The sequence below is a fragment of the Loxodonta africana genome, chromosome 27 (assembly GCF_030014295.1).
Source record: "Loxodonta africana isolate mLoxAfr1 chromosome 27, mLoxAfr1.hap2, whole genome shotgun sequence".
In the NCBI taxonomy this organism is placed as follows: Eukaryota; Metazoa; Chordata; class Mammalia; order Proboscidea; family Elephantidae; genus Loxodonta; species Loxodonta africana.
Window position 1 is genome coordinate 23,445,042 of NC_087368.1, and position 13,431 is coordinate 23,458,472.

The window sequence follows — 13,431 nt, forward strand, 5'->3', positions numbered from 1 at the left end:
GCTGCTTTCTTGGTGGTATGAGGTCCCCAACTCTCTGCTTGCTTCCCTTTCCTTTTATCTCTTGAGAGATAAAAGGAGGTGGTGCAGACCATACCCCAGGGAAACTCCCTTTATGTTGGATCAGGGAGGTGACCTGAGTGAGGATGCTGTTACAATCCCACCCTAATCTTCTAAGCATAAAATTACAATCACAAAATGTAGGACGACCATACAATACTGGGATCATGACCTAACCAAGTTGCTATACACATTTTTTGGGGGACATAATTCAATCCACGACAGTTCCGTTGAGTTGATTCTGAATCAGAGCAACCCTACATAGAACAGAATGAAACACTGCCTGGTCCTGAACCATCCCCACAGTCATTGCTATGTGCGACCCCATTGTTGCAGCCACTGCACTGAAGGTCTTCCTCTTTTTCTCTGACACTCTACTTGACCAAGCATGACAACCCTCTCCAGGGACTGATCCCTCCTGACAACATGTCCAAAGTACTTAAGATGAAGTATTGCCATCCTTGCTTCTAAGGAGCATTCTGGTTGTACTTCTTCCAAGACAGATTTGTTTGTTCTTCTGGCAGTCCATGGTATATTCTATATTCTTTGCCAGCATGATAATTCAAAGTCGTCAATTCTTCCTTGATCTTCCTTATTTGTTGTCCAGCTTTTGAAAGTGTAAGAGGCGATTGAAAACACCATGGTTTGGGTCAGGTGAACCTTAGTCCTCAAAGTAACATCTTTGCTCTTTTATACTTTAAAGAGGTCTTTTGCAGCAAATTTGTCCAATGCAACACGTTGTTTGATTTCTTGACTGCTGCTTCCATGGCTGTTGATTGTGGATCCAAGGAAAATGAAATCCTTGGCAACATCAGTCTTTTCTCTGTTTCTCATGATGTGGCTTATTGGTCCAATTGTGAGGATTTTTGTTGTCTTTATGTTGAGGTGTAATCCATACTGAAGACTGCGGACTTTGATCTTCATTAGTAAGTGCTTCAAGTCCTCTTGGCTTTCAGCAAGCAAGGTTGTGTCATCTGCATATCACAGGTTGTTAATGAGTCTTCCTTTGATCCTGATGCAGCATTCTTCTTTATATAGTCTGGCTTCTCAGCTTATTTGCTCAGCATACAGATTGAATAATTATGGTGAAAGGATACAACCCTGACACAGATCATAGTACAGGCAAAATCATTCCCCAACTTGCTTACTTTATATTCAAAGCCATTATTATTGGCTACCAAACCAAATTAGTTGTAGTTGAGCCAATTCAACTATGGTGTCCCCATGTATGTAGGCTAGAACGCCACTCCATAGGGCTTTCAAGGCTGTGACCTTTCTGAAGCACATAACCAGGCCTGTCTTCCAAGGTGCCCCTGGGCGCGTCTGAACTGCTTAAGCATTTGCACCACCCAGGGACTCCTCTGCATCTTCAGGGCTACTCAAATCCCAAAGCCTCCCTACTCTAGAAAGGTAAAGAGATAAGGCAGTACTGGTCACTAACTAAATAAGTTTATTATGGAGATTGAGTATGTTTTCACAAACTGAAGAGGGAAGAAACCTAGACTTACTGGGGAGCTGAGAATAGGGGATGTGGACAGCCTGAAGTTTCCTATGTTCCCAGGATAAGGCTTCCTGAAGAGAAGAAGTAAGGACGCTAAAAGAGATGGTATAAAGCAACCAATTTTCCAGTTCATCGTGGAGAAGATAGTGTGTATTTATTGGGCATATAGTTCAGGTTTTGGTGGCCAGTTTGATTTAATGTATTTTCCTCATAAGGGCACACTTAATTTATTTTATTTTTAAATTCACTTATTTTTTAAATTGTATTTTGTATTGTATTGTTGTTGAGAATAAACATAGCAAAACACACACCAATTCAACAGTTTCTACATGTACAATTCAGAGACGCTGATTACATTCTTTCAGTTGTACCATCATTCTCACCCTCCTTTTCTGAGTTGTTCATTCCCCACTAGCATATATCCACTGCTCCCAAGGTTCCTACCTAATCTTTCAAGTTGGTGTCGTCAGTTTCATCCCATACAATTTTTTTTAAAAGAGCATAATGCTCAAGGCAGTCATTTTTTACTAGTTAAGCTAAACTGCTGTTTATTTGGTTTTAATAAAACTTCAGGAGATATTTTTTAAAGTTTAGAGATGATCTCAGGGCAACAGTTTCAGGGGTTGATCCAGCCTCCATCACTCCAGAAAGTCTGGCGTCCGTGAGAACCTAAAATTCTATTCTGCATTTACCCCCTTTTGATCAGGATTCCTCTACAGAATTGTTTATTAAAATGTTCAGTAATGGTAGCCAGGCACCATCCAGTTCTGGTCTCACGACAAAGGACGCAGTGTTCACGGAGGTGATTAGCCATATCTTCCATATCCTCCTCCTATTCCTGGCTCTCCTTCCTCCTCTGTTGCCCCAGGTGAACAGAGACCAATTGTTGTGCCTTGGATGGCCGTTTGCAAGCTTTTAAGACGCCAGGCACTATGCCACATACTAGGAAGCAGAACAGAAGCACTAAATACGTTATTAGGCCAATTAACTGAGGTGTTCCAGGAAGCCATGTACAATCAAACACCTCATGGGATCTGGTTCCTTAGTTTGGAGGTGTAGGGCACACTTAATTTTGAGTGAAGTTGTTCCAATTTGTAATTTGGAAATACGGTTATCATACTGAAGAGCTACTGTAAAATGGATGAGGGCACTGGTAATTCAGTGGTAGAATTTCCGCCTTCTACACAGAAGACCCAGGTTCCATTTTTGGGCAAATCACCTCATGTGTAGCCACCATCCAACCGCCAGCAGAGGTTTGTGTGTTGCTATGATGCTGAACAGATCTCAGGAGAGCTTCCAGACTAACCCAGGCTAGGACGAAAGTCCTGGGGATCTACTTCTGAAAATCAGTCAGCGAGAACCCCGTGGACCACAGCCGTCTGACCCACAATTCTGCATAGGGAAGGATCAGGACTGGGCAGTGTTTCGTTCTGTTGTGCATGGGGTGGCCGTGAGTCAGACTTACTCAATGGCAGCTACCAATAACTTAAAAATGGATTGCAATTAACCTCCACTGGCAATTATCACCCCACTTAAAATCAGACGGACTGAGGGTTACAGAGGTAAAAAATTTGCCCTGAGCTGGTGAATAAAAAAGCAATAAATCAACCTAAGCCCGTGTGACTACAAAGCACACGATCTTCACATTAAAAAAAAAAAAAAAATCACACCAGTTATTCATTAATGTGCTCATGTAAAAAATCCTGATTGCAGTTATATATTGAGGCAATAAAGCATGCCTCTCTATTCCACCCTCTCCTTTTTAAGGTATTTACCCTTAATAGGTTGATGTGTGTCTGGGAAATTATTTCTATGCACACTTGTGCGCACACTACTTTACAGGCTTTTTAAATTATAAATCTACTTAACGCGTGCTTGCTTTCATTTCTAAAACCACCCGTTTAAAAATCTGTTTTTTTTTCTCTAATGGCTGCTTAAAAAAAAAAGACATTGCCATTGAGTTTATTCTGACTCATAGCCAACTTTATTTGAATATCCCCCTAGAGATGGACATTTAGATTGCTTCCAATTTTTCAGTAACAAAAGCAAAGATACAAAAAACACTCTTGAGCACACATCTTTGTGCCCTTTTATGAGTGTTTTTATGGGACAAAGTATGTGTCAGAGTAAAACCACTCCACAGGGGTTTCAAAGTCTGATTTTTGGGAAGTAGTTCACCACGCTTTTCTTCCAAGGTGCCTCTGGGTGGACTCAAACCACTAACCTTTCAATTAGCAACCCAGAGCATTAACAATTTGTACCATTCAGGGCTCCTTATACAATGATCAAACCAAAAAAATCAAACCCGCTGCCGTTGAGTTGGCCTTGGGAAGCCCAAAAGCTTCATCCACTGCTCCAATTTGTCTCTCACTGAAAGCTGAAGCTGGGTGGAACACAGCCTTGAAGTTCTGATACTTGCCTTCCTGGGTGGCACAAACATTGAAGCTCTCGAAGACTATCTAAATATTGGTGGTTTGAACCCACCCAGAGATGCCTTGGAAGACAGGCCTGGTAATCTGTTTCTGAAAGGTCACAGCCTTGAAAACTCTATGGAGCACAGCTCTACACACATGAGGTCACCATGAGTTGGAATCAACTCGAAGGCAGCTAACAACAGCCTTCCTTTGACATTGCACTATTTCCAATTTTTTTCCCTCTCCTCCACTCCAGTTCATGGCTTTTCTTTGCCTTTTTGGCCTTTACTCCTGCCTGCCCTGGTCTAGTTATGGAGTGCTCTTCCTTGCCTTTGAAGTTATCAAATCACACAGTTCTCTTAACACATGCCAGAAGCTGGTAGTGAGCTCTTATGGTCATGTTGATTGCTAAGGCTCCCAGAGCGCCCCTGAGGACTATGAATCAGGCTGATGGCTCTATGCTGGGACTGTAGACCCTGATGTATGGCAAGTAGGGGCAGAGTGGAGAGCAGAATTGGATGGAGCTCAAGCTTATTAATCCTCCACCCTCTACAATATTCATTCACCTGAAGGTGTCCTTGTAGTTTACTTAAGGCAAAGATAGCCATCACCCGCTGCAAATGTGAATGTCTGATTTGAAGGATTATAACACATACGACTTGGCTTTACGTCTCTTGTGTTTAGACTACTTTGTCATTTTGGTAAATGAGAACTGTGTATCATTGAAAATGGTCATCATTGATTTGATTAATTTTTCTCCTTATGAAAAGCATGAGTTAATAGTCTGCCCCTTTGCTGACATAAGATATCATTTTAAAAATTACTTTAACTTGTCTAAATCTTGGGGACTGGTTTAATAAATTATGGCACATCTATAAGCAAGAATAATCTATGGTCAATAAAGTCAGGTTTTAGAATAATATTTAATGACACAGGAAAATATTCATGATCTATTGTTAAGCATTAAAAACTGGTTAAAATGATATGACTAGTATGATTCCAAGTTTATAAAAAATATACATGTATGGACAGAAAAAGGACTGAAATATAATAAAAATGTTAACAGTGCTTGTCCTGGAGAGATGAAATTACAAATGATTTTTAAAAATCATTTTTGTTGAGCTAAGAAGTTTCCTGAATTCAACCAAACGCTTCAAAGACCAGAGTAGCAGGGAAAGGGATTGGGGACCATAGTTTCAGGGGACATCTAGGTCAATTGGCATAACAAAATGTATTAAGAAAATGTTCTGCATCTCACTTTGGTGAGTGGCATCTGGGGTCTTAAACGCTAGCAAGCTGCCATCTAAGATGCATCAATTGGTCTCAACCCATCGGGAGCAAAGAAGAATGAAGAACACGAGAGACACAAGGTAAATACGAGCCCAAGAGGCAAACGGGGCCACATAAACCAGAGACTACTACATCAGTCTGAGACCAGAAGAGCTAGATGGTGCCTGGCTACAACTGATGACTGCCCTGACAGGGGACACAACAGAGAATCCCTGATGGAGCAGGAGAGCAGTGGAATGCAGACCTTAAATTCTCTTAAAAAGACCAGACTTACTGGTCCAACTGAGACTAGAGGGACCCTGGAGGTCATGGCCCCCAGACCGTCTGTTAGCACAAGACTGGAACCATTCCTGAAGCCAACTCTTCAAACAGAGGATTGGACTGGGCTATATGACAGAAAATGATACTGGTGAGGAATGAGCTTCTTGGCTCAAGTAGACACATGAGACTATGTGGGCAGCTCCTGTCTGGAGGTGAGATGAGAAGGTAGAGGGGGACAGGAGCTGTTTGAATGGTCACAGGGAATACAAGGTGATGAGGAGGAGTGTGCTGTCTCATAAGGGGGAGAGCAGCTAGGAGTACATAGCAAGGTGTGTGTAAGTTTTTATATGAGAGACTGACTTGATTTGTAAACTTTTACTTAAAGCACAATAAATAGAAAAAGAAAAAATTATTTTTGTTGAACTTTTGGGAAATTTTCCTTTTTTTCTATTATTTCATTTTTTCTGTTCCATTCTCATTATTGTTTTTTTTTCTATTATGTCCATGTGGGGCTTGGAAGAAATGCAGCTAGAATGCTCATTGGAGGCAAGGACAGCTAGATTTCATCTCACACACTTTGGACATGTTATCAGGAGGGACTAGTCCCGGGAGAAGGTCATCATGCTTGGTAAAATAGAAGGTCAGCGAAAAAGAAGAAGACCCTTAATGAGATGGATTGACACAGTGGCTGCAACAATGGACTCAAACATAGCAATGACTGTGAGGATGGCACAGGATCAGGCAGTGTTTCGTTCTATTGTACATAGGGTCACTATGAGTAGGAGTCGACTCAGTGGCACCTAACAACATCAAGGCTTTTATAATAAGAGAAGAAACAACTACTTCTTATTAAAAATATTTTGACTATTTTCCCTTGTCTTCCTGAGTATCCAAGACTAAATTTTCTTGATATTAAACACAGAACAAACTTCAGAGAAATTTCAGTGAGATCCCTAGATTGCTGCTATCCATTTTCTGATGCAGCCAGGGAGGTGGGATCAGTTCCTGCCCTGTTTCTCCCATTGGGAAGGTCCCTCATATACATCAAGGGCAAACATTGAGGTCAGTGGAGTCACGGTGGCTGGTGTCATTCGGTGCAATAAGCTCATGGCGTCAACCCCCTCCATGGACCCCTTCCCATACCAGACCATACAGAATCCATAGTAATGTTTTTTGTACTGATGTTACTTAAAAATCATAATGCCTGTATATCACTCCTTCCTTTCCTTTAGTCACTACTTCATTCTCAAAAAAGTTATTTATATAGATTGACAAATCTGGGATTTGAAGCATCATTGTAATTGGGTCATAATGGCAGCTCTGACCTGTACGCATGAGACAGTCCAAAAAGTAAATTAGCGTAGAGTTTTATCCTTGTAGGCATATTGATATGTATCAGCTGGGCTTACGAAAAACGTTTTTGTTGTTATAACTATCCACAGGGATATTTTTATAAAAAATAATAAATTTCTGCTGAAACACTGCACAAAAATTTTATAGACAGTCATTTTGGTATCACCCCCCTGATGGTGTCATCCCCTCTGACAGCATCATGGGATGCGGTCCACACCCCTGGACCCCTCTAGTGACATCACTGATCAAAGTATCGAAGTCTGACTTCCAGAGTTCAGAAGGACTGGCTAGGTCCGACCCCAGGGGTCCGGGCATCTGTGTGGGACCCATCCTGTGGTTCCAGAGAGATGTTTAGGAGCAGAGGCCTTGTAGGAATTCAGGGGAGTACCAGGTCCCAGTTAAATAGTGTGAGATTCTCAGACAGGCTCAAGTCTCAGAGGGTTGGGTTACCAGGCAGTGTGATTAAGCAGACCATCCAGTTGACACTTAAGATAAGCCAGGGTTAAGGAAGGGCTGAGTCAAGAATGGAGAGACTCAGATGGCTCCTCAGGGGCAACCAAGGAAGGAGAAAAGATGCACATTCCCTGAGTGCCCACTAGGTGGCAGACCTTTTCCTACACTAAGAGCTCAGGAATATATTCTCAAGCCCTTTCCTAGAAGCAGGTTTGAAAGATCGTCAGGAAGGCTGGTTAAAACACAGATTCCTGGGCTCATCTTCAGTTTCCAGTTGAATAGATTTGGGGTGCAGCTTGAGATTTTGCATGTCTCACCAGCTGCGGTGCAGCTGGTGTTGCTGGTTGGCATGCCAGCATCTCAGACTCCGGGAAGGAGGAGGTGGACGAGCGGGTAGGAGGTGATCCTTGTGACGGCACAATTAGTTCCAATTGTGAAAAAAATTCCAGGCAGGTGTAGCGTGGTGATGGAGGGGTGAGTGTGGGGGAAGGTTGAGGAAGAGAAAGAGCCTTCCCGTGGAAGAGCCTTTGGTACTCAACGAGATTTGAATTCTGGGCTCTGGCACAGAACGTAAGGCTCATTCCTGTTAAGTGTGTTACCAATTCCTTTCCTTAGGATGCTTGTGGCATTTAGGGGTACAGGGATTAAAATAAAAGCAGTATTCAAATCAAGAAGCCCTAGTGGTTCAGTGGTTCAGAGCTACGGCTGCTAACCTAAAGGCTGGCAGTTCAAATCCACCAGCCGCAACTTGGAAACCCTTTGGGGCAGTTCTACTCTGTCCGATAGGGTCGTTATGAGTCGGAATCCACTCAGTGGCAATGGGTTTGGTTTCTTTCCTTTTTTTTTTTTTTTTTTTAAATTCAGATCAAAAACGAAAAGCAAAAACTGACATGAGATACATAATAAAAAAGAAGCCTGCAGCAAAAAACATCTAAGAGTAAAATGTGTATCAGTGACTCGCAGGCCAACTGAGGTGATGAGCTGGTTCTTACAAATATCTAATCCATTATGAACCAATCCATGGTTTCACCGCACAAGACTTTGATGAAGCTCTGGCCACACAGGACCGACCAGGCACACTGACGAGACCCAACTGCTCAATAAACCTGTTTAGTGAGATGAACTCACTGACTGTGCATTTGGATGTCAGTGGCAATGTCAAATTAAAAACCCCAAACCAAACTTGTTGCCATGGAGTCCATTCTGACTCACAGCAATCCTATAGGACAGAGTAGAACTCCCCATAGTTTCTGAGGCTGTAATTTTTATGGAACTGGACTGTCACATCTTTCTCCCATGGAGCAGCTGGTGTGTTTGAACTGCCAGCCTTTCGGTTAGCAGATGAGCACTTAACCACTGTGCCACCAGGACTCCTTATCTGTCCCTAAAAGCTTACTCTTGATTTCTGTACTTGTAACATTAGTGTGGTTGCAGAAGTGTGCTGGTTCACAGACCTCCAACCTTTCGAATGGTAGCCAAGAACTTATTTGTGCCACCCAGGAAGTACTGCATATAGTAGGCACTCAATAAAACACTGGTGAAATGAATGCATGGGATTGTAGCCCAAGACTGAGTTATCAATCATGTTTGGTGGTTAGACAGAGTCAGCCAGAAAATAAATGCCCAGCATAGATGAACATCAGAAGAGAACTCTCCCTGCAGTGATTATATAGAGGCAGCAGACAAGCAGAGCAGAGGACAAGAAGCCAGCTCCAAGAAGTGGAGAGTGACTAATCACGTTGTTTCCCTGGCCTTACTGATGTACCGCTAAATTCAGGTGCCCGCTGCGAATGAATAAATGAATGAACGACATTTAGTTATGAAGTTCTTGAGCCATGATGACATAGATTCCTTAGTGGCATTTTGTGCTGAGCCTCGGCATTGTCTTTTGGCCCTGTCAAGGTGACCCTGGTGGTTACTGTGGGAACCACAGGAGACTTTATCATGGGTGGCAAAAATGGTTAAGTGCTCAGCTACCAATCAAAAGGTTGGCGGTCCTAGACCACCCAGAGTTGCCTTAGAAGAATGGCTCGGTGATCTACGTGCAAAAGATCACGGCCATCGAAAACAGCTGTAGAGCATGGTTCTGCTCTATAACACATGGGGTCGCCATGAGTTGGAATCAACTCAATGGCAGTGGGTTTAGTTTTTTGGTTGTGGTTTTCTTTTTAAAACTAGAATTTTGAGGAAAGACTTTAATAATTTAATTACATTTTCTCATTAAATAATTCTGCCTTTCAGCAAAACAGAGGGATGAATGAAATAAGGATTTCTAATTCTAACCTCTCTGAACTGTCATGCCTTAACCTGCACTCAGCTGTCATACTTCGCCGGTGCTTTCCCTTACTGGGTGCCCAGTGCAGTCCAAGGTATTATGTGAGTTAATAATGCATAGTTAATAATACCGATTAGAGAAATAATGATACCTTTTGGCCGTTTACAGAGTACTATATGTCAGGTGGAAACCCTGGTGGCATGGTGGTTAACAGCTATGGCTGCCAACCAAAAGGTCAGCAGTTTGAATCCACCAGCTTCTCCTTCGAAACCCCATGGGGGCAGTTCTACTCTGTCCTATAGGGTCGCTATGAGTTGGAATCGACTCAACGGCAACAGGTTTGGTTTTGGTTTTCTAGGTCAGGTACTATACTAAATGCCTAAATACATTATCTTATTTAATTCTAGCAGCAATATTATAAGGTAGTTTGTTCAGGGACAGAAGGTGGCAGGGCTAGGATTATAACTCAAATATATCAGACTCTAAAATTTGTGGACTTAACCACTTCACTATACTTTGGGTCTTGGATCCAAGTACAGACTGTTTCATCTTGCCTTTAAGGTGCATCGGCAAAATGAGAAGCATGCAACGTCGGGAACTTTAGGTACCTAAGGCCACATCTTCTTCCCAATGATAGAGACACAGATGGAGCCCATGCCTGAAAGAGTTCAGGTACCCATTGTGAATGAATCAAATTTAGTTATCAAGGTTCTTTGGCCATGAGGACACTAGAGTTTCTTATTGACATTTTCATTGGGAATCCCAAGGACTTAGTTTTGATGTCAACCCATAAAACTGGAAAATACATATAACCTGGTCACAGAAGTAAGGACTAAAGTACTAAATCACGTGTGTATCTCAAACACACGCGCGCACGCACACACACACACACACACACACACTCGTCCTACATCTTGACTCCTCCCCAAAATTCTATCTGCCTCTTTTTCTAAACATCCTTTTCAATTTTTAGAATTTCTTAAATAGTAAAGATCAGAGACAGCTCAAACACAAATCATTCCAAAGGGAACATGTATAGTTTTGACGGCACTCGAGTCAGAGCTCAGAACACCATTTTACTGTTATGTTTGGACAATCCAATTTCCCACTGAAGCATCATAGGTCAATTGAAGTGTTTGCAGAAAAGCTAAAGGATCGGCTCTTTTGAAAGAGGGATAAATGTAATCATGTATTTATATTCGAGTGAGGGCAGTAGGCAAAAGTCCTTCATAGCTTGTATACAGGAGTTTTAATAAACTTCCATTAATGTATCTTGGTATGTGACTGCCAGATTTTCAAATACACAACTTCAAAATTTATCATGGGTCAAAATTCTTTTTTTTTTTTTTTAACGAGTCAAAATTCTTAAAGAAAAACCAAAAAAGGCCTTTTGTGTTTTTCTAAATTGGAAAAGAAGGCGCACGGACATTGGGAAGTGACATGAACATGGACATCTGAGAACACAAATTGACTTAAGAAGCCCAGATTTTGGGGAGCCCTAAGACAATAAAGCGATCAGCACAGAGACATCTGTTGGGTGCAGGCGACCTGAGGTGAGGATCAGTTAAATCTAATGCAATCGGGAACTTAGGTCGGTTTAACTTTTTTTTTCTAATGAGGTGACAACCTCCTAACACCATAATCTCTCCTTTCAGGATGATGACACAAGGATTTAATGAGTAAAAGAAAACAACTTAAAACCTCTCTTTTGAGTATGAACTGTCTGTTTAGATTAGAGGTAAGCATTGAGATCCCATTATCTGCTGGCGCAATTGGGGAAAGAAGTGCGTACTCACATGTGCGCGCGCACACACACACACACACACACACTTCTAAGCAAGTATGTAGTTATATAACTCTAGCAATGTCTGTTTCTACTCAGATTCCAAAATAGAATTAAACTCCAGACTAACAACCCTTCTGTTAATTAGAGAAATAAAAACGTCTTCTTTCCCAGTGCCCCAACATAACAAGAAGCTGAAATTAACTGCTTTCCTTTGAACCTGCTTATTTTTTTTTTTTTTTTATTTATGTTTCACAGAAGTTACAGGGATAAAGAAGTCTTAGAAGAGTTGGGGAAAACACAGGGACACTATACATTGGGATAAATGGACACCGAGTACAAGTTACAATGGAGACTTTTTTTTATCCTCCTTGAAACCCTTGCTATGGTCTAATAAAAATCAGGTTACCTTTACATTTCTTCTCTTCTGTTTGGAAGGTCTGGGCGCTTGAGACCCTCTGATCGTTCACCTCGTCTTGGTCCAGATGGAATACTGAGTTAGTCCAAGTGGCCTGGATGAGATGTGGAGGGGACTGTTCATTTTTCAAGGCGCTTCGTCTCTCTGAATGGTTCTTCCTGTGTAGACAGGCTTCAGACATTCCTCCTAGCTTCCAGTCGTGTTCTCGGTCTGGACAATGCTTCTGTTTGTCCCAGGCTGGAAGGCCATTTTCTGGAGGGTTGAAAAACACGAGATGACGAGCTGTTGGCATTGTCAAGGTTTTGTTGAGGTGCCGAGTTTTGGAAGGCAAGTTGTTTCTCAATTCTTTCGGGCTGACAGTATTCACATGCACCTCGACTTGACCGCAGTGATAAGATGCAGAATTTGTCAGCCTTGGGCATTTAGCCACCACACTTGGATCGCCTGTCAGAGTAATCAACACGTTCCCCCCCTTATTTTTAGTGCCTAGAAAGATGTTAGTTCCTCCATGGGAAGGCTGTACTTTCCCCAGTCCCAATTCCACAGCAATGGCCCGAGTGCAAGTTTATACCAATTTATGTGAGTGCTTAGGTGACCATTTGAGGTCTTGAGGGTCAGCGCTGGCCGTGAATAGTTTTCAGATGCTTAAGACATACAACATCCAGGATCCAGCCTTGGCTGACTTGGGTTTTATCACATGCTGACCTGAGGGGCACCCTGTTACTTAAGTGGACATGCTCACATGGCCACACGGACAGTGACAACTCTGTCCTCCTAGTCACCACCTTCTACTGCTGGGAGCAAGACTGGATCTCATGCAGAGAAATTTTGTAAATGATTGTGTAAATGAAGTCCCAAATTGGCAATGAGTTCAGAAGAAGAAATGCAGAAATGGGGAAAAGTAAGAGCCCAAATGAGAGAATGATAAGCCCCCAAGCTCTTTGGTTGGGGTATCAGGCAGTTGGATTATTTATGTATATTGTACTGTTTTTCTATTTAATTTATAGAGACTTGAGGTCTGACATTTAGAAAATGGGAAAAAAATGGAGTAGTATAATGAAACCTTGTCACAGTAATCTTCCCTGTTGGTAAATTTTATCTCCTCAAAAGTCTTTACTATACATGCATGTAAAGTAGAGTGAAAGTGAACGAGCTAACACACACATGTACTTGCTGTTGCTGCGTGCCTTCGAGTCAATTCTGACTCGAAGCAACCCTACAGGACAGAGTAGAATTGCCCCGTAAGGTTTCCTAGGCTGTAATCTTTATGGGAGCAGATGGCCAGGTCTTTCCTCCCATGGAGCTGCTGGTGGGTTTGAACAACCAACCTATCAGTTAGCAGCCAAGTACTTAAACCATTGTACCACCAAATCTCCTTAATATATAAAATACATACATAAGTATATATACACATACCTACGTATATATATTTGAATACATCTTATACATATTAAAAAAAAAAATCCATCTGATCATGCATATTTCCAGAAATTCCTAGGCTACTGTGTCTTAAAACTGGAAAAATAAAACATAACTACAGTCTTGACTTTTAAAGTGATCATATTCAGCAAATGAATGACTATAATTTACATGGGGATTTTCTTTTATGTGGAAATTACCCAAGAG

The 13,431-nt window shown here is 41.8% G+C and overlaps 1 protein-coding gene across 37 annotated transcripts in view; it reads right to left on the bottom strand.

The window, feature by feature from the left end:
* The window catches only part of THRB (thyroid hormone receptor beta), a 414,019-nt gene that overhangs the window by 71,463 nt on the left and 329,125 nt on the right, over positions 1–13,431 (bottom strand). For 34 of the 37 annotated variants that reach the window (XM_064277386.1, XM_064277393.1, XM_064277373.1 and 31 more), the window contains one exon: positions 11,797–12,057. The exons of the other annotated variants lie outside the window; for them this stretch is intronic. In XM_064277386.1, the coding sequence (XP_064133456.1) occupies positions 11,797–12,057 (261 nt within the window). The remainder of the gene's footprint in view (positions 1–11,796; positions 12,058–13,431) is intronic. 37 annotated transcript variants of the gene reach the window in all.